The sequence below is a fragment of the Chiloscyllium plagiosum genome, unplaced genomic scaffold (genome assembly GCF_037043375.1).
Source record: "Chiloscyllium plagiosum isolate Xiang-an unplaced genomic scaffold, Cpla_swu_hap1 HiC_scaffold_16, whole genome shotgun sequence".
In the NCBI taxonomy this organism is placed as follows: domain Eukaryota; kingdom Metazoa; phylum Chordata; class Chondrichthyes; order Orectolobiformes; family Hemiscylliidae; genus Chiloscyllium; species Chiloscyllium plagiosum.
This window is the reverse complement of record NW_028270154.1, coordinates 1142755-1169453: the sequence shown is the minus strand read 5'-3', so window position 1 is coordinate 1169453 and position 26699 is coordinate 1142755. Positions and strand designations below refer to the sequence as shown.

The window sequence follows — 26699 nt, the reverse complement described above, 5'->3', positions numbered from 1 at the left end:
ATGGGGAGAGATAGGTTTATTCTGTTGAGTTGACTGATCAGCCATGATCGTGATGAATGATGGAATTGGCTCAAAGGGCTGAATAGCCTCCTCCTGTCTCTAGCTTCTATGTTTCTATTTAAACTGCTGCTCTAACCAATGGCTGAAAGACTGAACATTTAATGTGACAACTACTTTATGTCATCAGTAAAGAACTAAAAGAATCTGTAAATAAAGAGATCAGAGAACAGAAGCTTTTGGAAGAAGCAACATCATTGAAGAAACATCAAATCAAATCCTATGAACTGTGTTTCCCCAGTATTTATTTCTCCACCCATAAAATCCATATTTACTTGTTTGTCTATGTTTTTCTGTATGTGTGTTGTTGTGAAGGTGTAGCTGCGTACTGTACCTTTAAGAGAGAGAGGAAGCTAGCAAAGACTGATTGAAAGTACAGAGAGTGCCAAACAAGGTAAAAATGTAAGACTTGATTGAAATAAAAAGCTGGAGTTGCACAAATTCAAATTTCACCAATCAGTTTAAATTATGCCCCAGATTCCAAAATCCAATCGAATTTGAATTTAGTGTTTTGATTACATCAAACCAATGAAATGATCTGATATTTTGGGGTATAAAACTGGATATTTTGAACAGTTAGGGGGAGAACTGCCAAGCACCTACAAGTACAGACCATTAGTCAAAGAGCTCTCTGAAAGATACTGGTCCATAAGAAAAGCTGTGCAGCAGAAGACCGAAGAAGAGACGCCCCAGGGAGACCCAGAGGAAAATCTACAAAGGAAAATTCACAAAGCTGACAGATTTTAAAATGTGATTTTTCTTTGTAAGTCTTAATCGTTTTTTTTTAATCAGACCAATATTGTAGAGTGGGAGGTAAAAAGAAGGTTTCAGAGAAAGAAGCTGTAAATAGTGGTTTTAATGTTCTTTGTTAGAAGTAAGAATAAAATTGTTATTTTTTACTTTAATTAGTGAAATCTGGGATAATTCTTTGCCTCTTGAAATGTAACAGATCATGCTGTGAGGTGAGCTTCTCTGTGGTCTGGTTTAAATTAGCAGAGGGGTTCACCCTGTGTTGTAACAGTTTGGGGGCTAGGGTCCATGATTTGAACAGGTTTAGACAGATCCTGTATGAGATTTGGACAGATCTGAGGTATGACAAAAAAGCCCAGTAGACTTAAGCACTTGCAGGTTAGTGTCCTAGATCTTTAAATAAAATGTAGGTGAGACAATTTGTTTAGTTTTGGTGACTTGTGGTTGGTTAAATTCAAAGTAAAAGAAATAGCTCTTAAAATTGCTAAAGAGTTTCTGGGGTTTGGAGACGATTCCCAAATTTGCCAAGAAAGTTTAGAAAGAAAAGAAAAGGCCATTATTTTAGAATTAACAGAGCGGTTAGGATTGTGTTTAACCAAGGACAAAAGTAAAGCTGAAATTGTAAGAGGGCTACTCAAACACTTAGGTGTGTAAGAGAAATGTATAAGTGCAGTAGAGTTAGGAAAACTTAAATTACAATTGAGGAAAATAGAGTTAGAAAATAAAGAAAGGCAAAGAGAGAGAGACAGAAGGTTCTGAGATGAGCAAACAGAGAGTGATTTTAAACTTGAGAAGCTGAGACTTAGTCAACAAAGTCAAGTTAACAGGATGGAGATTAAAAGAGAAGATAGTGATATATACAAACATGTCAAAACGCTGCCACATTTTGAGAGATGTTGAAGCTTTGTTTATTTCATTTGAAAATTTGGCGAGGCAGATGGAGTGGTCTGAGGATTTATGGGTAATGCTAGTTCAGATTAAACTGGTTGGCAGAGCGAGTGAGGTATTTGCCACACTGTCAGATGAGGGGTCAAGAGATTATGAAGAGGTTAAACAGGCTATTTTAAATGGTTATGAATTGGTACCAGCAGCACATAGACAGTGGTTCAGAGACACCAAAGAAGGAACCAGGTCAGACTTATGTTAAGTTTGAAAGAATTAAACATCATCATTTTGATAGATGGGTGCAGGCCTTAAAGATAGATAAGACCTATGAGGCTCTCAGAGAGATTATTCTGCTGCAGGAGTTTAAAAACTCACCTTCAGAGATGGTAAGAATTCATGTGGATGAACAGAAAGTTCAGGAAGTGAGAAGGTCAGCAGAGTTAGCAGATGAATACGTGTTGGTGTATAAGACAAGGTTCCAGCCAGAATATGGTCCTGTGGGGGAGAGAAGTTGGAAGAAGGGGAGAGTGTATAATACTAAACCAAGAGTGAGAGCACAGGCTAAAAAAGGAGCCCAAGAGGGTGGAAAGGAGGTGAAAGGCCTCAGGTGTTTCCCCTGTGGTAAAGTGGGACAAAGAAAGTCACAGTGCTAGTCGTTAAAGAAAGGCACTGTGGGAAAAGATGTGGGAAAAGAGGCTAAGCCAGTGGCATTAATGAAAATAGTAAAGGAAACCCCAAGAAAAGTTAAGGAGCTGCAGGAGAGTGCACAGCCTAGGCAGGGCTGGGTATGGAATTAGTGCCTGATCTTCACAAAAAGTTCACCTCTGTGGGTAAGGTTTACTCAGAAAGAGCAGGGGGAGAAGGACTAGACATTGTAATTTTGAGAAATACAGGATCTAACCAGTCTCTAATCGTAAGTGATAAGCAAATTTGCACTCTTTCTGATCTGTTACCCGAGAGTGTGGTAATTTGTGGGATAGATGGACAGAAATTTAGCATGTAAGATCAGGTTGGAGTGCCAACTCAAGTCTGGGGAAGTTACAGTGGGAGTGATTGACCGAGTGTTAGTTCCAGGAATACAGTTTGTTCTTGGGAATAATTTAGCAGGATGCAAGTTGGGAGTGACACCCCTTCTTGTGGAAAAGCCCAAGGAAGACCAGGGAACTGAGGAAGTAAAAGAAAGAGATCCTGGTATTTTCCCAGACTGTAGTAACCAGATCTCACTATCATGAGTTACTGCACGAAGCAAAAACTAAAGAGAAAAATGAGAGTTGAGGTTCAGTTAACGGAGACCCTGTTTGATGCAATGGTGTAGGAAAACCCTGAACAGGCAGATGGTCAGACAGAAATGTTCACTCCTGAAAGGCTCAGAGACTTGCAACACCAAAACAAGACGATAAAAGATATATATGTGGATGTGTACTCCAAAATGTTGACAGGGAATATTCTGGAGGGTTATTATCTGAAAGATGGAATCCTCAGGCAGAAATGGAGACCACAGCAGGTTAGTGCAGAGGAGAAATGGGCCAAAGTGCACCAGATTGTGTTGCCGGTAGCACAGACAGGAAGTGACACGGGTAGCACATGGACTAACTGTAGGAGGTCACCTAGGGGTATGAAAGACTCAGCCTAAGGTACAAAAACATTTTTATTGGTCTGAAATGCACAAGGATGTGGTTAACCTATGCCAAATGTAGGTAAGCCATAGGCGGTAATAAAATCGGCACCTTGGTGCCATTTGAGGAACCTTTCACGCGGGCTATAATTGATTGTGACGATCCCCTCCTGAGAACTAAAAGTGGGAACCAGTCCTTGTTAATAATAATGGATGTGTCTACCAGATTTCCGGAGGCAATTCTATTACAGAGTATCAAGGCAAAAAAGACTGGTAGAGGAGTTAGTAGCTTTTTTCATACGGTATGGGCTATCCAGAGTGATTCAGTTGGTCCAAGGATCTAATTTTACTGCTAGGCTGTTTAAGGAGGTTCTGGAGAACTCAGACATACAGCACTTTATAACAAGCGCATATCATCCTGAATCCCAGGGAGCTTTAGAAAGGTGGCATCAGACCTTGAAGATCATGTTGAGATCATACTGTCAGGATTACCCGAATGATTAGCACAAAGACAGAAAGTAGAGAGTAGTTGTAGATGAAAAGTATCCTGCCTGGAGGTCAATGGTGAGTGGTGTCCCCAGGGCTCTGTTCTTGGGCCTCTGCTCTTTGTAGTTTTTATAAATGACTTGGATGAGGAGGTTGACGGGTGGGTTAGTAAATTTACCGATGACACAAAGGTTGGAGGTGCCATTGATAGTATCAAGGGCTGTTGCAGGCTGCAGCGCGACATTGACAGGATGCAGAGCTGGGCTGAGAAATGGCAGATGGAGTTCAACCTGGATAAATGCAAAGTGATGCATTTTGGAAGGTTGAACTTGAATACTGAATATAGGATTAAAGACAGGATTCTTGGCAGTGAGGAGGAACAGAGGGATCTTGGTGTTCAAGTGCGTAGATTCCTCAAAGTTGCCACCATTCCTGAAGAAGGGCTTATGCCCGAAACGTCGATTCTCCTGTTCCTTGGATGCTGCCTGACCTGCTGCACTTTTCCAGCAACACATTTTCAGCTCTGATCTCCAGCATCTGCAGACCTCACTTTCTACCCAAGTGGATAGGGTTGTTAGGAAAGTACATGGTGTTTTGGCTTTCAAAAATAGGGGGATCGAGTTTAAGGGCCATGGGGTTTTGCTGCAACTCTACAAGTCCCTGGTGAGATCACACTTGGAATATTCCCTACTATAGGAAAGATACGGAGGCTTTGGAGAGGGTGCAAAGAATGTTTACCAAGATGCTGCCTGGACTGGAGAGCTTGTTTTATGAAGAGAGGTTGAATACGCTCAGATTTTTCTCTCTGGAGAGAAGGAGGAAGAGAGGAGACCTGATCGAGATGTACAAGGTAATGGGAGGCATGGATAAAGTTGATAGCCAGAGACATTTCCCCAGGGCAGGATTGACAGGCATGAGGTGTCATAGTTTAAAGGTGTAAGGAGGAAGGTATAGAGGGGACATCAGAGGTAGGTTCTTTATGCAGAGAGTTGTGAATGTATGGAATGCATTGCCAGCGGTGGTGGTGGAAGCAGAATCATTGGGGTCATTTAAGTGACTGCTGGACATGCACATGGATAGCAGTGAATTGAGGTATGCGTGGGTTAGGTTATTTTATTTTAGATTCAGATTAATCCTCAACCCAACATCGTGGGCCAAAGGGCCTGTTCTGTGCTGTGCTTTTCTAGGTTCTGTGTTCTATAAAGGTATTCTATTCATATTGTTTGCCATGAGAGATGTCCCAAATGAATCTACTCAGTTTACTTCCTTTGAGTTAATTTTTGGGCATGTCATGAGACGCCATTTGAAATTATAAAGTCATAGAGTCATACAGCATGGAAACAGACCCTTTGGTCCAACCAGTCCATGCTGAAGATAATTCCAAACAAAACTGGTCTCACCTGCCCATATCCTTCCAAACCTTTCCTAGTCATGTCCTTTTCCAAGTGTCTTTTAAACGTTGTAGTTGTGTCCACATCCAGAAAGCTGACTGGTTTTAAAATGTGATTTTTGTTTGTAAATCTTAGTTGAGATTTTTATCAGACTGGTATTGTTGAGTGGGAGGTAAAAGATAGATTTAAGACGAAGGTATTGTAAATATTTGTTTGCTCTCTGTTGGACGTAAGAATAAAATTGTTAATTTTTACTTTAATTAGAGAAATCTGGGATAATTCTTTGCCTCTCAAACTGTAACAGAATACGGTTTGAGGTGAGCTTCTCTGTGTGTCCAGTTTAAATTAGCAGAGAGGTTCATCCTGTGTCGTAACAGTGTATAGGGGTTTAAGAAGAGGGCTGGAGTTTTCGTTAGCAGAATTAAATGTAGACAATGTGTAGTTTTGTTTGTATGTGATCAGAATTTTCTTTTGTAATAAATAATAGTTTTGAGTCAAGTACAGAAACTTGGTCAGTGATTGATATTAACCTGAGTTCACCACATTGGAAAGCCGTGCCTTTGAGTAACTTGATTAAATCTTTAACTCTTGGGACAGCCCTATGAATGGTGAGGCTTGAGAATCTGTGCACATCCCTAGATAGTCATGACATTGTTTTATTTCATCATCAGCATTTTGCTTCGGTGAGCCATTCAGTTACTATTTATATCTTATTCAAAGATGTTGGAACACCCCTTTATGTTGGCTGCCAGTCTTTTCATATAATTCCTCTCTGATTCATTTCTTTGTTTTTCACCTTCTCTCTGATCTTTCTTCATTCCTCCCAGCTCTTAATTGAATATCCTCTCTAACCACTTTTTGAATCAGACTTTTTCCTTTGTTATCTTAGTTTCCACCCATTGTCATTTCAGGATTTGTTTATCCAACCTTTTCCTTGGAGAGAATGTAGCTGGCCGTCACTGGAACCATTTCCTCTTTGAAAGTGGCCGATTGCTCACTTATGGTTTGTCCCACTAAGCTTGGTATTAGCCCCAGCCCCACCCCCCCTCCCATTTATCTCTCCACCACTGAGGCTCCCAGCCTCATTCCTGATGAAGGGCTTTTGCCCAAAATGTTGATTTTCCTGCTCCTTGGATGCTGCTTGACCTGCTGTGCTTTTCCAGCACCACTATAATCTTGACTCTAATCTCCAGCATCTGCAGTCCTCACTTTCACCCATTGAAGGTACTGCCCATTTGGCAGTGTAGCCCTCACTCAATGCTGCACCGGATAATCAGTTCTGACTTTGCAAGCAAGTCTCTGGTGTGTGACATGAATCTATGATGTTTTAACTTCACTGCTCAAGGATGCCCTATTGAGCCAGAACTGTCAGACATTGGAAAATATGTTATATTAATTAAAGTCAATCTGGGTGGCATGGTGGCTCAGTGGTTAGCACTGCTGCCTCCCAGCGCCAGGGTCCCAGGTTCGATTCCAGCCTCCAGGGTAACTGTCTGTGTGGAGTTTGCACATTCTCCCCATGTCTGCGTGGATTTCCTCCCACAGTCCAACACAGACCCGTGTAGGTCAGGTGAATTGGCTATGCCAAATTGCACATAGCGTTAGGTACATTAGTCAGAGGGAAATGAGTCTGGGTGGGTTACTATTCGGAGGAGAAAGTGAGGTCTGCAGATGCTGGAGATCAGAGCCGGAGATGTGTTGCTGGAAAAGCGCAGCAGGTCAGGCAGCATCCAGGGAACAGGAGAATCGACATTTCGGGCATAAGCCCTTCTTCAGGAATGAGGAAAGTTTGTCCAGCAGGCTAAGATAAAAGGTAGGGAGGAGGGGCTTGGGGAGGGGCGTCGGAAATGTGATAGGTGGAAAGAGGTCAAGGTGAGGGTGATAGGTCAGACTGGGGTGGGGGCGGAGAGGTCGGGAAGAAGATCTCAGGTTAGGAAGGCGGTGCTGAATTTGATGGATTTGACTGAGACAGGGTGGGGGGAGGGAAATGAGGAAACTGGTGAAATCCGAGTTCATCCCTTGTGGTTGGAGGGTTCCTAGCCGGAAGATGAGGCGTTCTTCCTCCAACCGTCGTTTTGTTGTGGTCTGACGATGGAGGAGTCCAAAGACCTGCATATCCTTGGTGGAGTGGGAGGGGGAATTGAAATGTTGAGCTACAGGGTGGTTGGGTTGGTTGGTCCGGGTGTCCCAGAGGTGTTCTCTGAAACGCTCCGCAAGTAGCCGGCCTGTCTCGTTGGGTTGGTTGGTCCGGGTGTCCCAGAGGTGTTCTCAGACTATTCGGAGGGTCAGTGTGGACTTGTTGGGCCAAAGGGCCTGTTTCCACACTGTAGGGAATTTAATCTAATCTAATTAACATTGCTTGGGTAGAGATGGGTTTTGTGAGGCTCCTAATGAACTCCATATCCCTAATGCACAGATCTGGGGCTGTGTGCGACCAATGTCAAACATCAAACAAACAAACCCTTACACTGACTTTGAGGTGACTTTGTGTGGGTGAGCCGTATTTTGTGACTGCAAAGAGATTCTCAGAACAGAGTGATTTTGATTGCCTTTGCTCAATGCATTACGAGGTGAAAGTAAGAAGTGAAACCATGGTTATGTATTTATTTGTATTGCTCCCAGGGAAGAAACAGCCAGTTTATAAAACAAACAGTTGGAGTTAATTAACTTTATAATGTATGTCCTTGTATTCAATGTAAGAAAAAGTCTTATTTGTCCCTAGAGTGTGACTTACATTACTCCATTCTACACACCAAACACTTTAAATGTGTTTTTCTTTCTCATTGTAGATGTCCATTCTGCATCTTATGGCTGTTAACTTCCCCATATTCTATTTCATTTTGAACTTTTCTCAGATTCAATCGCAATTTGATTTTGTTTTAAAAATTCATTTGCAAAGGGTCATTCTGACTCTAACTGTCCTGACCACCCCAAGCTGACTGTGCCCAAACCCATCGACTGGTATCAGAGGCTGCTTCACACTTTCTATGCTAGGGCGCCCTAACAGAAGGTAATTCTTTGTGTTGAGTGAACCCTCCTGGTAACCCTGAGACATGTCCTGGTTATGTATGTACTAAACAACACAGCAAGACAACAGAGCTCTGAGCCTACTAACGCTGGCTGCGGAGGCAAAGCACAGACAGTACAAGACAGAGATACTTCGGGGTAGGCTCAGGGGGAGTGAGTGAGTGAGTGTGTGAGTGAGTGAGTGCTCTGACAGGGAGTGAGGATCCCGGATGGAGATACAGCCTGGGGCAGTCCCTGAGCTGGGGGAGGTGGGGGAGGTGGGTGGTGTGTCCCTGAGCACAGTGTCCTTGCTGCAGTGTTACAATGAAAGTTCCCGGGTCAGCTCGAGGGGCACCATCGAAGGGCAGAAACATCCTGTTAGTGGATTGGGGAGGGACCATGACGGGTCATCGAGGCTGGCACATGTCAGAGGAGAATGTGGGGTGGGAGTGGCTGGTGCCCAGGTGCATGATATGAGATTGTCTGCAGTAGGTAGTGAACTGAAGTCAGCAGGTACCTCCTCTGATTTCCACATCAGGGATTCTCAATGCCTCGGCTGGGTTGACCTGTTTGGTCAGATGGCAAGCTGAATATTAAAGTTACGTCAGAGCTTTAATAAACCATTTAACAAGCAATATTACTCCTTAATGAGCAACTTTCCACAGCCTAGTGAGAAACTCATCACTTGACTAAGGCATAGAGAGGCAGAGAGAGAAACTCTCAACATCAACATGAGGCACGTTGGCCTACTCAATCAATCCTGCCACAAATCTCAGCACAGTCCTTCTCACTTCATCTCCTGTAAGATTCTGCCCAAAGATACTATTTACAAGACCAAGAATGATTCCAAAGAGATGTAATTATCTGTTATTTAGGAAATGCACATATTTTGCAACAGGAATTTCTTGCAGACAGAATATTTTCATCTTGACACGGATAGAGAGTGGTGTAGGTTCAATATTTCTGTTTATAGTTTGAAATTGTTGGATCCTATTTATTTTCTTCCTATCTCTGTGTTTTATTTCTCCCTGATGATGTTAAGCATAATACTGGCTTTGACATTTGAATATATCTCTGCAGATGGGGTAGATTAGATTAGATTACTTACAGTGTGGAAACAGGCCCTTCAGCCCAACAAGTCCACAACGACCCGCCGAAGCACAACCCACCCAGACCCATTCCCCTACATTTACCCCTGCACCTAACACCACGGGCAATTTAGCGTGGCCAATTCACCTTACCTGCACATCTTTGGACTGTGGGAGGAAACCGGAGCACCTGGAGGAAACCCACGCAGACACGGGGAGAATTTGCAAACTCCACACAGTCAGTTGCCTGAGGCGGGAATTGAACCCGGGTCTCTGGTGCTGTGAGGCAGCAGTGCCAACTAGCTAACTAGCAGTGGTAAATGCATCCTTTCTGGGATGTTATTATTGGCCTGTTTTGCAATCAATTAAATCACACATCCATGCAAGATTATGTGAGTAAACAGTATATATAAAAGGCACAGGCGATTAAGCTGCTCATAAAACTAAATCATCAGTCAAATGATGAATTAAATTCCTGATTTGTTTAGTTTTGGGGTTAGAGTTAGGATTTCAGATTTGTATTATACTTACAGATTGCTGAAATTTACAATATTGGATGAAAACCCTAACAAATGCCTCTCACTGGGAAAGACAGAATATTTAGTCATAATTTCATCAAGGCTCCTTAGACAGCACTTTCCAAACTCACAACTACTTCCATCTAGAAGGACAAGAGCAGCTGACACACCTGCAAGTTCCCCTCCAGGCCATTCACCATCCTGACTTGGAAATATATTGTCGTTCCTTCACTGTCACTGGGTCAACATCCTGGAATCCCCTCCCTAGGGGCATTGTACGTCAACCTACAGCAAACGGACTGCAGTGGTTCAAGAAGGCAGCTCATCATCACCTTCTCAAGGGGCAACTAGGGACGGGTAATAAATGCTTGCCCAGCCAGTGATCCCACATCCTGTGAATAATTATTTGAAAGAATCAGATGAAAAGAAAATAGTGAAACAGTGATCTATATTAAAATTAAAGCTCTACCTTTCATTTCATTGATTTTCATGATGCGAGTTTTGATAGCAAGACCCATATTTATTGGCCATTCCTAATTGTCTTTGAACAGCTATTGGTGAGACCCCCTTCTCAACTCACTGGAGGTAAGGAGTTCCTGACTGTGGTCCTGCCTTGATATATTGCCAGGTCAGGATGGTTTGTAACCTTTTGATTGAATTGGATTCACTGGTTTGTTTTTTCTTGCACCATGTGATCCTGTCCTTGTGGGTGGCAGAGTTTGTGAGCTTGGGAGCTTTCGTCAAAGAAACTTTGGAGAAGTACATCAAACTCTGCATCATTTCACATCAATTTAAGATCATTTGTTATCAAAACACAACGGTGTGTATTTGGAAATTCTTGCAAGAGTTAAGTAAACAAAAGCGCACAGTTTCTAAGCTGTGTGAAGAGCTGTATCGCCTTTGAAAACAGTTCTTTCTGCTCTGACAGGTCTAATTATTACTGTTATCCTTGGATACATTGCAAGTTGTGGATTTAGTTGAATTTTCTGCTTCATCTGGCAACCATGCTATAAACTGATAAAACTCAAACAGCAAAGGTGGCAGGATTTGAATTGATTGGCAGAACTAATAAAATTTATATCAAAGTTAAGAGTTTTTGAAGTAGTGACAGTGGGTGTGGCAATCATTCAGCCAGATGTTGGGATATGATTGATAGTGCATCCTTATCCAACGGGACTGAAGTTGGTAAGACAGAAAGCTCAGCGATGTTCTTCAATTCAATGATTGTAATGTGGTCAGAAATGATTTCTGCACAGCCTCACTCTCTGTTTCACTAGAGGCCGCCTCTCTAAGCACCAGTATCTTAGTCATGCCAAGAAAAAGCTTCATATTTCAAATGGGTATTGTTGCAGTAAGAGCCAGTGAGTGCTGAAGAATTGTCCCCTGGCGTTAAAGCAGGAGCTGTGACACAGTAATCAAAGGACAGTACCCCGTCCCCAGTATCAGTGACAGCACTAAAAGGAAACAAAGATCATGGCTACTGCATATCTGAAACAAAACCAGAAATTGCTGGAGAAACTCAGCAGGGCCAGCAGTATCTACAAGAGAAAAAGCTGATGAATAGCCACTCAAATGTAAGTGCTTTCTTCCCACAGATGCTGTCAGACCTGTTGAGGTTCCCCAGCATTTTGTGTTTTTATTTCAGTGACAACACTCTGATTCCCAGAGATTCATAGTCACAGGCAGGATGAACCCCAAGTTTCCACTGGAGAAGCCATTGTGATGAACTCTGTAAAGGGGGTGGGAGTCAGTGGTGGAGGACATCAGCCTTGAGTATGTCACTATGGACAAGGCAAATGGAGCTATAAGTCCATAAGACATAGGATAGTATAACGGTGGCTGAAAGAACTTTTGATGAGGACTGGAGGATTGCAAATGTTTTGCCCTTGTTCAAAAAGGGCAGTAGAGATGACCCAGGTAATTATAGACCAGTGAGCCTTACTTCTGGTGTAGGCAAGGTTTTGGAAAGGATTATAAGGGATAAGATTTATAATCATCTAGCAAGCAACAGTTTTATTTCAGATAGTCAACATGGTTTTGTCAAGGGCAGGTCATGTCTCACAAACCTCACTGAGTTTTTTGAGAAGGTGACCAAGCATGTAGCTGAGGGTAGGGCAGTTGATGTGGTATACGTGGACTTCAGTAAAGCCTTTGATAAGGTTCCACATGGTAGGCTGTCGGAGAAAATGCAGAGGCATGGGATCGAGGGTGATTTAGCAGTTTGTATTAGAAACAGGCTTTCTGAAAGAAGGCAGCGAGTGGTGGCTGATGGAAAATATTCAGCCTGGAGTCCAGTTATTAGTGGTGTGTCACAAGGATCTGTTTTGAGACCACTGCTGTTTGTCATTCTTATAAATGACTTAGACACAGGCATAGGTGGATGTATTAGTAAATTTGCAGATGATACTAAAGTCAGTGGAGCAGTGGACAGTTTGGAAGAATGTTACAGGTTGTAGGGGGAACTTGGATAAATTGCAGAATTGGGCTGGGAGGTGGCAAATGGAGTTCAATGCAGCTAAATGTGAGGTGATGCACTTTGGGAAAAATAACAGGAAGGTAGAGTAATGGGTCAATGGAAAGATTCTTGGTAGTGTGGATGTGCAGAGGGATCTTGGAGTCCATGTACATAGATCTCTGAATGTTGCCACCCAGGTGGATAGTGCTGTTAAGAAGGCATACGGTGTGTTAGGTTCCATTGGTAGAGGGATTGAGTTCCGGAGCCGCAATATCATGCTGCAACTATACAAAATGCTGGTGCAGCCGCACTTGGAATATTGTGTACAGTTCTGGTCGCCATATTTCGGGAAGGATGTGGAAGCATTGGAAAAAGTGCAGAGGAGATTTACCAGGATGTTGCCTGGTCTGGAGGGAAGGTCTTAGAGGAAAGGCTGAGAGACTTGGGTCTGTTCTCATTGGAGAGAAGAAGGCTAAGAGGGGTTTTTATAGAGACATACAAGATGATCAGAGGATTAGATAGGGTAGACAGTGAAAGTCTTTTTCCTTGGATGATGAAGTCAATTTGTACGAGGGGGCATAACTACAAATTGAGGGGTGATAGATTTAAGACAGATGTCAGAGGCATGTTCTTTACTCAGAGTGGTAAGGACATGGGATGCCCTACCTGCCAATGTAGTTAACTCAGCCACATGAGGGAGATTTAAACAATCCTTGGATAAGCGCATGGATGATGATGGATAGTGTAAGGGAAGGAACTGAGGATAGTTCACAGGTTGGCACAACATTGAGGGCCGAAGGGCCTGTTCTGTGCTGTATTGTTCTATTTTCTATGTTCTATAGGAGCAGAAATTAGTCCATTCGGCCCAACGAGTCTAGTCAGCCATTCGATCATAGCTGATACCATTTTCAAACTCCTTTTCCCCTGTAACCTCTGATCCCCTTGGCAATCAAGAACTTATCTATCTCTGTTTTAAATATACTCAATGACCAGGCCTCCATAGCCTTCAGTGGCAATAAATTCCACAGAATCATCATGCTTTTGCTAAAGAAGTTTCTCCTTATCTCCGTTCTAGAGGGCCTTCCCTTGACACTAAGGCTGTGCCATCGGGTCCTCGTCTCTCCTGCCAAGGGACTGACTTGGTCAGGGTTAGTGTCTGCATCTAGATGTCAGACCCACCATACCTCCAAGCTCCCATTCCGCTTGAAAAGTAACTCCAGTCTGCACCCAGCAACACATTCTGATATCCAGGTCTCTCCCCCAATATCCTGATCCACACCGCACCCCTTGTGTATCTGACTATGTATGTGCACACATGTTTGTTTCAGGTTATTTTGTAGAGAGTAACCATTTATAGATCCAAATCATCCACTGTGCAACTTCTATTTTGATGATAAAAACAATTCTTATTCATAAATAAACAGAACCTCTCTTTTTGTCAGAAGTTGATTAAATAAGGTATTTAATTGGTCACCTCTAGAACTGCAAAATGCATTTTCATTTCATGCTGTGACTCATGGGGTAGGATGACACTGCGCTGCTCCAGCCTTGGGGTAAGAACATGGTACAATGTTATTAAACTGTCACAATATCAACAAGTAATCACTTTACAAACTGATCTTTCACTGAAGGAACTTATAAAATCATTGCTGAAAATTACACATTGATCAGGCTAAAGCTAGTAATCCAATTTTTGTAAGTAATTTTTAATTAAATAGAATGAAAGAAATCCAAGAAATAATAACAATGCAATAATGGTTTACACATAATTGTAATCTGTCTTGAGATGAATAAAGATTATGACATACTGGAGTTCTGTTGTGAAATTTCAATTAAGCTTTTAAAGATCACAGCATTTGTGTGAATCTGCCCACGGAAACTTGCTTTACTGCAATGATGCAAAAAAGAGTCTCATAGAATGGAGAATTAAAACAAGTCCTTTCATCTTATTCCAGACAAAGGTTTGCATAGCATTTATGAATAAATCCCTTTTTCTCTACTCTGTATGTCACATAACAATTGGGCATACCATAGAGAAAGCTAAGCTGGAACAACTGCTCTGCTGTTGGGCATCTGCTGTGGGTGGCTCTTTGAGAGAGGTCAATGCTGAGGTCTCGGATATGTTCAACATTTACCAGAAGCTCTCCTTCAACTTATCTGGGAGCTGGAATATTTCATTCACTAGGTCTGGGAACATCTGTAAATTTGTTTTACAATGTTTAAAGATAGGCCAAGGCTCCTATCTGTAAAAATCAACAGATCAACAGTGCCTTGCAAACTCAGCTTAGAGTTCGCAAAAATACTGTCATCACCTGTAAACCCCGGACCATGTGCGCCTGTGCAGTAAACCCATAGATCATGTGTCTCTATGCTGTAAATGATAGTCCATGTGTGGCATTTAATGGGAGAGATCATTTGCTCTTTGACGAGTTGAACAGCCATTATGATGGTAATTTAAAATATTCTGGAGGCGGTCGTATAGCCAAGCTTTCCATTGGTCTGGAGTTTGAAGGCATCTGTTTCAGATCTTTCCTCAGGGGATTCAGAGTTAGGGAGAGTGGGAGGGTGGTGCAGTCCTTTATCCTCCTAAACGCACACAAGGTAGTACTTTTTTTAATCATTCACAGGTTGAGGACATCTCTGGCTAGGCCAACATTTATTGCCCAGCCCTAATCGCCCAGAGGACAATTAAGTGTCAACCACATTGCTGTGGGTCTGGAGTCACATGTCGTTCAGACCAGGTAAGCATGGCAGATTTCCTTCCTTAAAGGACATTAGTGAACCAGGTCGGATTTTCCAACAGTCAACGATGGATTCATGGTCATCATTAGACACTTAACTCAGCCACATTGAATTCAAATTCCAACTTCTGCCATAGTGGGATTTGAACCCACAACATTTTCTGAGTTTCAGGATTAATAATCAAATGATAATACCACTAGGCCATTGCCTCCATCCCTTCATCAAAGAACAGCAGAAACTGGAAATTTGAAATCCGTTAAAAGAAATTACTGGAGAAACTCAGTAGGTCTGGAAGAATCTGTGGAGAGAAAGCAGAGTTAACTATAAGATAGAGGAGTGGAGTAAGGCCATTCGGCCCATCAAGTCCACTCCGCCATTCAATCATGGCTGATGGGCATTTCAATTCCACTTACCCGCATTCTCCCCGTGTCCCTTAATTCCTTGCGAGATCAAGAATTTATCAATCTCTGCCTTGAAGACCTTTAACGTCCCGCCCTCCACTGCACTCCATGGCAATGAATTCCACAGGCCCACCATTCTCTGGCTGAAGAAATATCTCCTCATTTCCATTTTAAATTTACCCTCTCTAATTTTAAGGCTGTGCCCATGGGTCCTAGTATCCCCGCCTGACGGAAACAAATTCCCAGCGTTCCCCCTTTCTAAGCCATGCATTATCTTGTAGGTTTCTATTAGATCTTCCCTCAACCTTCTAAACGCTAACGACTACAATCCCAGGATCCTCAGCCGATCATCATATGTTCGGCCTACCATTCCAGGGATCCTCTATGTGAATCTCCACTGGACACGCTCCAGTGCCAGTATGTCCTTCCTGAGATGTGGGGCCTAAAACTGGACACAGTAAACATTTCAAGTTTCAGTTAACATGTCAAGTCCAGTGACCGGTCTTCAGGACTGACACCAACAGAGTCTGACATGGACAAAAGCCTCCAGTTCTGTCAACACCAGCCGGAATAACATGGCTGCAGCCTTTGTTATTTACCCACCAGTTGAATTGCTTGTTGCTGCTCTCTGATTAATGAAGTTCCACATGTGACTCCACCACAGGGTAGTGGTGGACAGCCTGACAATAACCAACTTCAGTCAAGGCAATAGTGCCAACTGTAGAGCAAGGTCAAAGAGTTAAATGCTTTTCAATTCATTACAAACCAAATGAAGAATTATATAAAGCTATCTTAGCCTGACAATAACCAACTTCAGTCAAGGCAATAGTGCCAGCTGTAGAGCAAGGTCAAAGAGTTAAATGCTTTTCAATTCATTACAAACCAAATGAAGAATTATATAAAACTATCTTATTGCAAATATTAGAAATACAGATTCAACCCTTTTACTCTCATAAATAATGTCAGTGAAGGGTCACCCTCTCTCCATATCAAAGTTTCCTGCTCAATTGACATATTCTGAATTGATTTCTGGATATTCCTTCCTATTTTAAACTACAAGAGGCTATCAATAGCCTGGTCAATGGGCAGAGCAGTGCCAAATGGAATTCAAACTCAAGAAATATGACACAATACAACTGGGGAGGGCTGACAAAGCAAGGGACGACACGCTAGGATTCCATCAATGGTAAGGCTTGGGAAAATACTGAAGATCAGAGGATCCTTGATGTTTATATCCACAGACCCCTAAAGGCAGCAGGGCAGGTTGAGAATGTGGTTGGAAAGATATATCGGATACTTGTCTTGGTTAGCCAAGGCATAGAATACAAGAACTAGGAAGTTATGCAGATTTCCGTCCTTCAAGCCAATTAGTGAACCAGATGGGAGTTAAATGTTTCCAACAATCAATGATATCATCACCATCACAGGGGTTCCCTGTTATTTCTGGATTTCATTGAGATAATTTAAATTCTACCAGTTGTCATGGGGGCAGGGAGGGATTTGAACATATGTGCTCAAGGCATCAGCCTGTGTCTCTAGATTGTTGGTCAGGTGATATTAGCACTACACCTCAGTCACTCCTTAAAGTACATCTTGAGGGATAGGTTTTGGCCAGAGCTTCTGTTCTGTAAGATATGTAAGGATTTTTCACATTCACATTTGGGGAGGCACGGTGGCACAGTGGTTAGCACTGTTGCCTCACAGCACCAGAGACCTGGGTTCAATTCCCGCCTCAGGTGACTGTGTGGAGTTTGCACATTCTCCCTGTGTCTGCGTGGGTTTCCTCTGGGTGCTCCGGTTTCCTCCCACAGTCCAAAAATGTGCAGGTTAGGTGAATTGGCCATGCTAAATTGCCTGTAGTGTTAGGTGAAGGGGTAAATATAGGGGAATGGGTCTGGGTGGGTTGCCCCTCTTTGGAGGGTTGGTGTGGATGTGTTGGGCTGATGGGCCTGTTTCCACACTGTAAGTAATCTAATCTAATCTGGAAGGCCTAGAGAAGAAAGCGCTTCAGGTTCATGGTTCTTATAAAAGATGGTACATTGAACATACAGGCTACCCTCAGTAGTGTGTGAAGTGTCAGTTTCGATTGAATTCTGCAGCTCCTGGAATACTCATTTTAACTTTGCAGCCTTTGGTCTGTTTTGGTCTTTAATAGAAATATGTTGATAAAGCTGCAAACTGTTGAACACCCTGAGGATTGGGGTTCCTCTGATGCAATTATCATCATGCTTTATGTGGATATTGGGTGACAAGATTCAATTTCCAAGGAGTGTGCTTGGATTGACAAAACAATTTGTGAAATTGTTTGCACCAAAATGTTATGATAAAAAGAATAGAATTAGCAATCTTAATATCTAAAGTCTATTGTAGCAGAGCATTTTGTCAACACTATTGAAAGTCACCAGAAAATCAATTCCAGCTGTTTTCAATAATAGAAGATGAGCCTTCAAGCGTTGTATTTCTAAAGTTGTCTGGTTATTAACTATTCTCATTTTGTTGAAAAAGATGGGCATTAAACAAGAGGAAGGAGGATGAGTTCATTTTCATTACATAATTTCCAGCAAATCTACACAGACAACATTGATCCCCTGGGGTGTGAGATGACAACTACACTGCCACAAGGGACTCTACAATGGGAAACACCATAGTCTGCTCACAGGGAATTGCCTTCTGTCTGTTCAGCTTCACTTCAGCTAGCTTGAGGCATGATCATTTTCTCCTAAGATATGGAGGTGATGCAAAAAATGGTTGTGTAAGTTGGTCATGAAAAGAGTGGTTATTGGATGTTGGAGGATATTGAGTTTGAGTGATTGGAAAAGTGGCATATGAAATTCAACCTGGAGAAAACTGAAGGTTTAGATTTGGAGAGAGCGTACAAACCGAGAAACTGCAAGAAACAGGGAGGAATAAGAGAGGTAGAGAAAGTGAAAACGATTAGCTCAGGTTCATGGAGATGGTCGAGGGAACAGGTGGATAAGCATGTGGGATAGTTTTTTTCAGTGCACGAGATATTGACTGGACAGCAGGGATGAAATGCTGGAACTGGAAAAGACACCAGATAAGCCACAGCTGGAGATTTGTGCACAGTTGTTTGACCATTACAAAAGGATATAATTACTCTGGAGAGAGTACAGAGGAGATTTGGAAGAATGTTGCCAGGACTTGAAAGCTGCAACTAAGGACTGGTGAAAGTACTTTTCCTTAGACCAGAGCAGGCTGAGGGGTCAATGCATCAAAATACAGTAGCCCCCCCCCCCCCCCCCCCCCCGTACCAGGAGGGAATACATTCCGAGGCCTTCTGCAGCAGCCTGACAGTGCAGATAGTCGCAAACACATTCATTTCAATGGGAAACTTACCTTCCCTGCAGCCCCCGGGCCCTGGTTCTGGAATGTTCCCTGTAGTATGTTTGGGCCATGATAACTCATGGGTATCTGAAACTGTGGATACGGCAGTCGGCCTGTCTACATAATTGTGAGGGACTTGGATAGAGACTTACCTCCCCCAACAGAGAAGTTCATTATCAGGGCAGGCAGCGGGTGGAAGAGCATAGATTTGAGTTGATTGATATAAGGGTTAGAGGACAATGAGGAAAAACATTTTCTCCCAGAGGGTGGGGCTGTTTAGAATTCACTTCCCGGTTTGTGGCTGAGGCAGAACCCTCAACTCATTTAAAAGGAGCCTGTATCTGTGTCTTTCACCCTGGAACCTGTCAGGCTGTGTTCCAGGTATTGGTGTGTGGGATTTCAATGGGCTGCTAGTTTATTCAGCAGGTGCAGACGTACTGGGCCAATAGATCTCATTCTGTGCAGCAATGTTTCTGAAGTTTTATCTCCAGTTTCAGTGTGACAGCCTTTGACTCAGAATGAATTGTTAGCAGTCATTATCTAATACCAGGTCTGTGGAATGCCTTGTGACATCAAATACCTGTCATTGGCTCAATGGTGAGTTTTGGGACAATTGACCAATATTCCTTTTCTCTTCTGAAGCTGGAATCCAGCTGTTCTTTTCTCATTCGGCTTTGGAATGCTAGAAACCTTGAAACTCGACCCAATAAAAGTTTGCACTTTGTTTCTTGGTCTCAAATTTCATCCAATCAGAAATTTTTGATGTACAGCACATTGGAAATGTTTCTATTGAATTGAAAATGTCATTGTCTTTATCTGGTCAATCTGCTAATAATCTACAATCCAACCCCATTCTATTTCTGAAAAGCTTTGTCTTTTCATGAGTAACAGGTGGACTGTGGATAATTGTACCCATGGAGTTTTCCGTAAGTTCCTTATCATGTCACCAACAGGAATTCAATCACCATGAGCTGCTTCAGCTTAATCACGTAACACATCAATTTATTCAGACTCTGGCAGAAAGGTGGAAACCAGTGACCCGGGATGTGGATTACCCATGTTAAACTTCAGCAATCCATTTTTATTGAATGTATCAATGAACCAAAAATTCTCAACTTCCTTGAGATTTTTAATGGGTAATTTAAAGAATACAATGTCTGGCTCACATATAGGAAACATCTGGGCCAGTGCTGCTCACATCAGAATAGAACAAGAATTAGGTTTTATTGTCACACGTGCACTCAAGTACAGAAGGATCTGGGATTCCTTGTGGATAAATCACAAGAAATCAGAATCAAAGGAATGATATATAGGCATTGGAGGCAGGATAGTACAGGTTACTAAAGCAGTGCAGTAAAGATTTACTAAGACAGTGTAGTAAAAGTTTACTAAGGCAGTCTCGTAAAGGTTTATTTAGGCACTATAGTACAGGTTACTAAGACAGTGTAGTAAAGGTTTACTAAGGCAATGCAGTAAAGATTTACAAAGGCAGTACAGTAAAGGTTTACTAAGGCAGCATAGTAAAGATTTACGAAGGCAGTACAGTAAGGGTTTACTAAGGCAGCGCAGTAAAGATTTACTAAGGCAGTGCAGTAAAAGTTTATTTAGGCAGTAGAGGATAGACTACTAAGACAGTGTAATAAAGGTTTACTAAGACAGTAGGGTAAAGGTTTGCTAAGGCAGTGCAGTAAAGATTTACTAAGGCAGGACAGTAAAGAATTTACTAAGGCAGGACAGTAAAGAATTTACTAAGGCAGTACAGTAAAGGTTTACTAAGGCAGTATAGTAAATATTTATTAAGGCAGTGCAGGAAAGGTTTACTATTGCAGGACAGTAAGGGTTTACTAAGGCAGTACAGTAAATATTTATTAAGGCAGTGCAGGAAAGGTTTACTCAAGTAGTATAGCAAAGGTTTTCTAAGGCAGGACAGTAAAGGTTTACTAAGGCAGCACAGTAAAGGTTTACTCAAGCAGTACAGTAAAGATTTACTGAGGCAGGATAGTAAAGATTTACTAAGGCAGCGCAGTAAAGATTTACTAAGGCAGTGCAGTAAAGATTTACTAAGGCAGGGTAGTAAAGATTTACTAAGGCAGGACAGTAAAGGTTTACTAAGGTGGAACAGTAAAGATTTACTAAGACAGTAGAGTAAAGATTTACTAAGGCATGGCAGTAAAGGTTTACTAAGGCAGTGTAGTAGAGATTTACTAAGGCAGTGCAGTAAAAGTTTATTTAGGCAGTACAGTACAGGTTACTAAGACAGTGTACTAAACGTTTGCTAAGGCTGTACAGTAAAGACTTACTAAGGCAATATAGTAAAGATTTACTTAGACAGTACAGTAAAGGTTTACTAAGGCAGGACAGTAAAGGTTTATTAAAGCAGTGTATTAAAGGTTTGCTAAGGCAGTATAGTAAAGATTTACTAAGGCAGAACAGTAAAGATTTACTAAGGCAGTGCAGTAAAGATTTACTAATGCAGTGTAGTAAAGGTTTAGTAAGGCAGAACAGTATAGGTTTACTAAGGCAGTATAGTAAAGGTTTACTTAGTACAGTAAAGGTTTACTAAGGCAGTGCAGTAAGGGTTCACTAAGGCTGTGCAGTAAAGGTTTACTAAGTTGATGCTGGGATTGGAGGGATTGTCTTTTGAAGAGAGTTTTTTTTCACATTGAGGTGTTACTTTCACCATTTCCTCTATCGTCTGGGACTTTTCCAGTATTTGAGGACTCCTGGAAGATTACGACCAGTGCATTCATTGTTTCTGTCGCTACTTCTTTTAACATCCCAGAATGTATCCCACTAATTCCAGCTCTTGGTCTTTAGTCCACTTAATTCCCTAACATTTTCCTCCAGTGATAGTTATTGAATTTACTTCCTGTCCTTATGCTCCTTAAATATTTGTGGAATGCTGTTAGTGTGTCTCCTGTGAAGGCAAGCATGCTGTACACCTTCCTCACCACCTTACCTCCTTGTGCTGTCACTCTCAGGGAGCTATGGACTGCACGCCAAGATCTCTCTCTATATCATTGTTCTGAAGGCTCCTGCCATTTCCTGTTGCATTTGACCAACAAAAATACAGGAACATAGAACATTACAGCGCAGAACAGGCCCTTCGGCCCTCAATGTTGAGCCGACCTGTGAACTATTCTAAGCTCATCCCCCTACACGATCCCATCATCATCCATGTGCTATCCAAGGATAGTTTAAATCATGCTAATGTGGCTGAGTTGACTACATTAGTAGGTAGGGCATTCCACGCCCTTACCACTCTCTGCATAAAGAACCTACCTCTGACATCTGCCTTAATCTATCACCCGCCGATTTGTAGTTATGCCCCTTTGTACAAGCTGATGTCATCATCCTAGGAAAAAGGCTTTCACCCTACCCTACATAATCCTTTGATCATCTTGTACGCCTGTGTCAAATCCCCGCTAAGCCTTCCTCTTTCCAATGTGAACAGACCCAAGTCTCTCAGCCTTTCCTCATAAGACCTTCCCTCCAAACCAGGCAACATCCTGGTAAATTTCCTCTGTACCTTTTCCAATGCTTCCACATCCTTCACGAAATATGACGATCAGAACTGTACACAATATTTTAAGCGTGGCCGCACTAGTGTTTGTATAGTTGTAGAATGACATCACGGCTATGGAACTCAATCCCTCAACCAATGAAACCTAACACACTGTATGTCTTCTTGTGGCAAGAACAGGAAGGGAGATTACTACCTAAATGGAATCAATTTAGGTAAAGGGGCAGTACAAAGTGGTCTTCATAACAAGATGGATTGAGTATAGAAGCAAAGAGGTTCTTCTGCAGCTGTACAGGGCTCTAGTGAGACCACACCTGGAGTACTGTGTGCAGTTCTGGTCTCCAAATTTGAGGAAAGACATTCTGGCTATTGAGGGAGTGCAGCGTAGGTTCACGAGGTCAATTCCTGGAATGGCGGGACTACCTTATGCTGAAAGACTGGAGCGACTGGGCTTGTATACCCTTGAGTTTAGAAGACTGAGAGGGGATCTGATTGAGACATATAAAATTATTAAAGGATTGGGCACTCTGGAGGCAGGAAACATGTTCCCGCTGATGGGTGAGTGCCGAACCAGAGGACACAGCTTAAAAATACAGGATAGACCATTTAGGACAGAGATGAGGAGAAACTTCTTCACCCAGAGAGTGGTGGCTGTGTGGAATGCTCTGCCCCAGAGGGCAGTGGAGGCCCAGTCTTGGAATTCATTTAAGAAAGACTTGGATAGAGCTCTCTCAAGGATAGTGAAATCAAGGGTTATGGAGATAAGGCAGAAAGAGGATACTGATTAAGGATGAGCTGAAAATGTATTGCTGGAAAAGCGCAGCAGGTCAGGCAGCATCCAAGGAGCAGGAGATTCTCTTGCTCCTTGGATGCTGCCTGACCTGCTGCGCTTTTCCAGCAACACATTTTCAGCTCTGATCTCTAGCATCTGCAGTCCTCACTTTCTCGTTGAAGATTTTAACCTACTGATTAAGGATGATCAGCCATGATCATATTGAATGGTGGTGCAGGCTCGAAGGGCAGAATGGCCTACTCCTGCACCTATTGTCTATTGTCTTAACAGCATTATCCACCTGGGTGGCAACTTCCAGGGATCTATGTACATGGACTCCAAGATCCCTCTGCACATCCACACTACCAAGAATCTTTCCAATCTTACTCTGCCTTCCTGTTATTCTTCCCAAAGTGCATCGCCTCACATTTAATTGCATTGAACTCCATTGGCCACCTCTCAACCCAATTCTGCAGTTTATCCAAGTCCCCCTGCAACCTGTAACATTCTTCCAAACTGTCCATTATTCCAGTGACTTTAGTGTCATCTGCAAATGTATGAATCCATCCACCTGTGCCTGCATTTATGAAAATGACAAACAGCAGTGGTCCCAAAAAGGATCCTTGTAACACACCAATAGTAAACTGACTCCAGGCTGAATATTTTCCATCAACCACCACTCGCTGCCTTCTTTCAGAAAGCCAGTTTCTAATACAAACTGCTAGCTCACCCTCAGTCCCATGCCTCTGCATTTTCTCCAACAGCCTACCATGTGGAACCTTATCAAAGGCTTTACTGAAGTCCATGTATACCATGTCAACCACCTGACCCTCATCCACATGCTTGGTCACCTTCTCAAAAAACACAATGAGGCTTAGAACAAAGAACAAAGAAAATTTACAGCCCAGGAACAGGCCCTTCGGCCCTCCAAGCCTGAGCCGATCCAAATCCATTGTCTAAACCTATAGCCCAATTCCTAAGCATCTGTATCCCTCTGCTCTCTCCATACAGGTTTGTGAGACATGACCTGCCCTTGACAAAACCATGATAACTAGCTTGCTAGATGATTATAAATCCTCTCTCCTACAATTCCTTCCAAAACGTTTCCTACAACAGAAGTAAGGCTCACTGGTTTATAATTACCTGGGTCATCTCTGCTGTCGTTCTTGAACAAGTGCATAACATTTGCAATCTTCCAATCCTCAGGTACTAAAACAATACACAATGATGACTTAAGTATCAAGGCCAAGGCTCTGCTAACTCCTCTCTAGCTTCGCAGAGAATCCTCAAATAAATCCCACCCGGCCCAGGGGACTTATCTACTTTCACTCCTTCTAGAATTGATAATACTTCTTCTTTACTAACGTCGATCCTTTCTAGTCTAATATCCCATATCTCATTCTTCTCCTCTACAATATTCTCCTATTCTGAATGAAAACCAATGAGAAATGTTCATTTAGCACCTCTCCGATCTCCACAAGGTCCACACACAACTTCCCACTTCTGTCTTTGACTGGCCTTATTCCTGCCCTAATCATCCTTTTATTCCTCACGTACTGACAGAAAGCTTTAGCTTTCTCCTTTATTCTATTTGCTAAAGATTGCTCATGTCCTCTCTTTGCTCTTTTTAACTCTCTCTTTAAATCCTTCCTAGCTACTCTGTAACTCTCCATCACCTCATGTGAATCATCTCGCCTCAACGTCACATTAGTTTCCTTCTTCCGCTTAACAAGAGATGCAATTTCTTCAGTAAACCACGGTTCCCTTCCCTTATCACTTCCTTCCTGCCTGACAGGGACACACAATGTCTGTTCCTTAAACCAGATCCACATTTTGATTGTCCCCATCCTCTGCATTTTGCTGCCCCATTCTATTCCCCCACCTATAACTCTTGCCCTGTGGCATGTAACTATCCCTTTCCATCGCGAAACTGAACGTAACCAAATTATGGTCACTCTCTCCAAAGTGCTCACCTACCACTAAATCAAACACCTGGCCTGGCTCATTACCAAGCACCAGATCCAGTGTGGTCTCCCCTCTTGTCGGCCGTTTGACATACTGTGTCAGGAAACCCTCCTGTACACACGGACAAAAACTGAACCATCCGACGTACTAGAGTTATAGCACTTCCAGTTAATGTTGGGGAAGTTAAAGTCCTCCATAATGACTACCCTGTTCCTTTCGCTCCTACCCGGAATAATTTTGCCAATCCTCTCTTCCACCTCCCTGGAACTCTGCGGAGGCCTATAAAAAACTTCCAGCAGTGTGACCTCTCCTCCCCTGTTTCTAACCTCAACCCATGCCACCTCAGTAGATGAGTCCTCGTCAAAAATTCTTTCAGTCACCGTTATACTGTCCTTGACTAACAAAGCTACACCTCCCACTCTTTTACTGCCTTCCCTGCTCTTAATGAAAGATCTAAACCCTGGAACCTGCAACATCCATTCCTGACCCTTCTCTATCCATGTCTCCAAAATGGCCACAACATCGAAGTCCCAGGTACCTATCCATGCTGCAAGCTCACCTACCTTATTCCAGATACTCCTGGCGTTGAAGTAGACACTCTTCAAACCAGCTTGCTGTCTACCAGCACGTTCCTATAACCGTGAAATTCTGTCCATGCCCTCCCTTTTCTCATCCTCGTGTGCACTGGAACTACACCTCAGGTTCCCATCCCCCTGCTGAGCTAGTTTAAACCCATATACTTGTTTTTCAGGGGACGACAACAGTGGATCCCTGCATTGACTGTTTTTTCCCCCTTCAAACTGTCACCCAGCTTTCTTCCTGCCGAGAAGTAATTACTTCCCGTAACTCCCGAATGATCCGAAGTTCATCCAGCTCCCGCTCCAGTTCCTTAGTGCGGTCTTGGAGGAGCGCGAGTTGGGTGCACTTCCTGTCAATGTACTTGGATGGACATTAATGATGTCCCTCAAGTCAAACATCCTGCAGGAGGAACATTGCTCTCCCTGCACTGCCATCCCTGCTAGTCCCCTTATCAGAAAGTAAAAAGAAGAGGCACTTCCCTGATGTGTCCCTGGTGTTTAAGGTTAGAGGAGGTGGTTGGGTGGGAGGCTCCACAAGGGTAGGGTCTCGGGTTTAGAAAACACTCACTTATATAGCTGGAGAGAAATAAAAAAAGTCCCTCCTTTCCCAGAAACCTCTGCTCTCTGATGTCAGGTGTAAAAACTCAAATCAGTGACTCACCGGTCTCGATAGGCCCCTGGTTCAAGTTCCCGCCCATCGTGCTACTGCTGTTTATCCAAATATGCAAAATCCAAATATGCAAAATCCAAATATGGAAAATCCAACTATGGAGATTTGAGTGAATTAATGACTTGTGTGTTATCTTTCTTCCCTGTAAATGAAAGGGAAACCATTACCTGGAGTGTTTTCTGCTGGTTGATAACTACTATCTCTGATGTCCTCTCCTTGGACCATTTTCAGCTTCTGTTCCAGGACAATTGGATACCACACCCACACCTTTCAAGAAATGAAGTGTCTTCTGTGTTTGTTAATGAAGGAAAGTATAAAGTTATACAAACAGTCCTTCTTAATAAAGCATCGTAGTAATTGTGAATTATCTCCTCACCTCTATATCAAGCTGTTGTCTGCATCTGGCCACTTTAAGTTTTTGTTCAATGTTCACCCCAAGGTTTAGCGCAACA

General features: G+C 42.7%; 1 protein-coding gene across 1 annotated transcript in view; it reads right to left on the bottom strand.

Moving 5' to 3' along the window:
* Positions 1-26275, bottom strand: part of LOC122554718 (cyanocobalamin reductase / alkylcobalamin dealkylase) — a 54158-nt gene extending 27883 nt beyond the window's left edge. Inside the window, 2 exon segments of the mRNA XM_087995548.1 lie at positions 24178-24243; positions 26239-26275. Coding sequence (XP_087851674.1) covers positions 24178-24243; positions 26239-26275 — 103 coding nt within the window.
* Between the last annotated feature and the right edge of the window lie 424 nt (positions 26276-26699).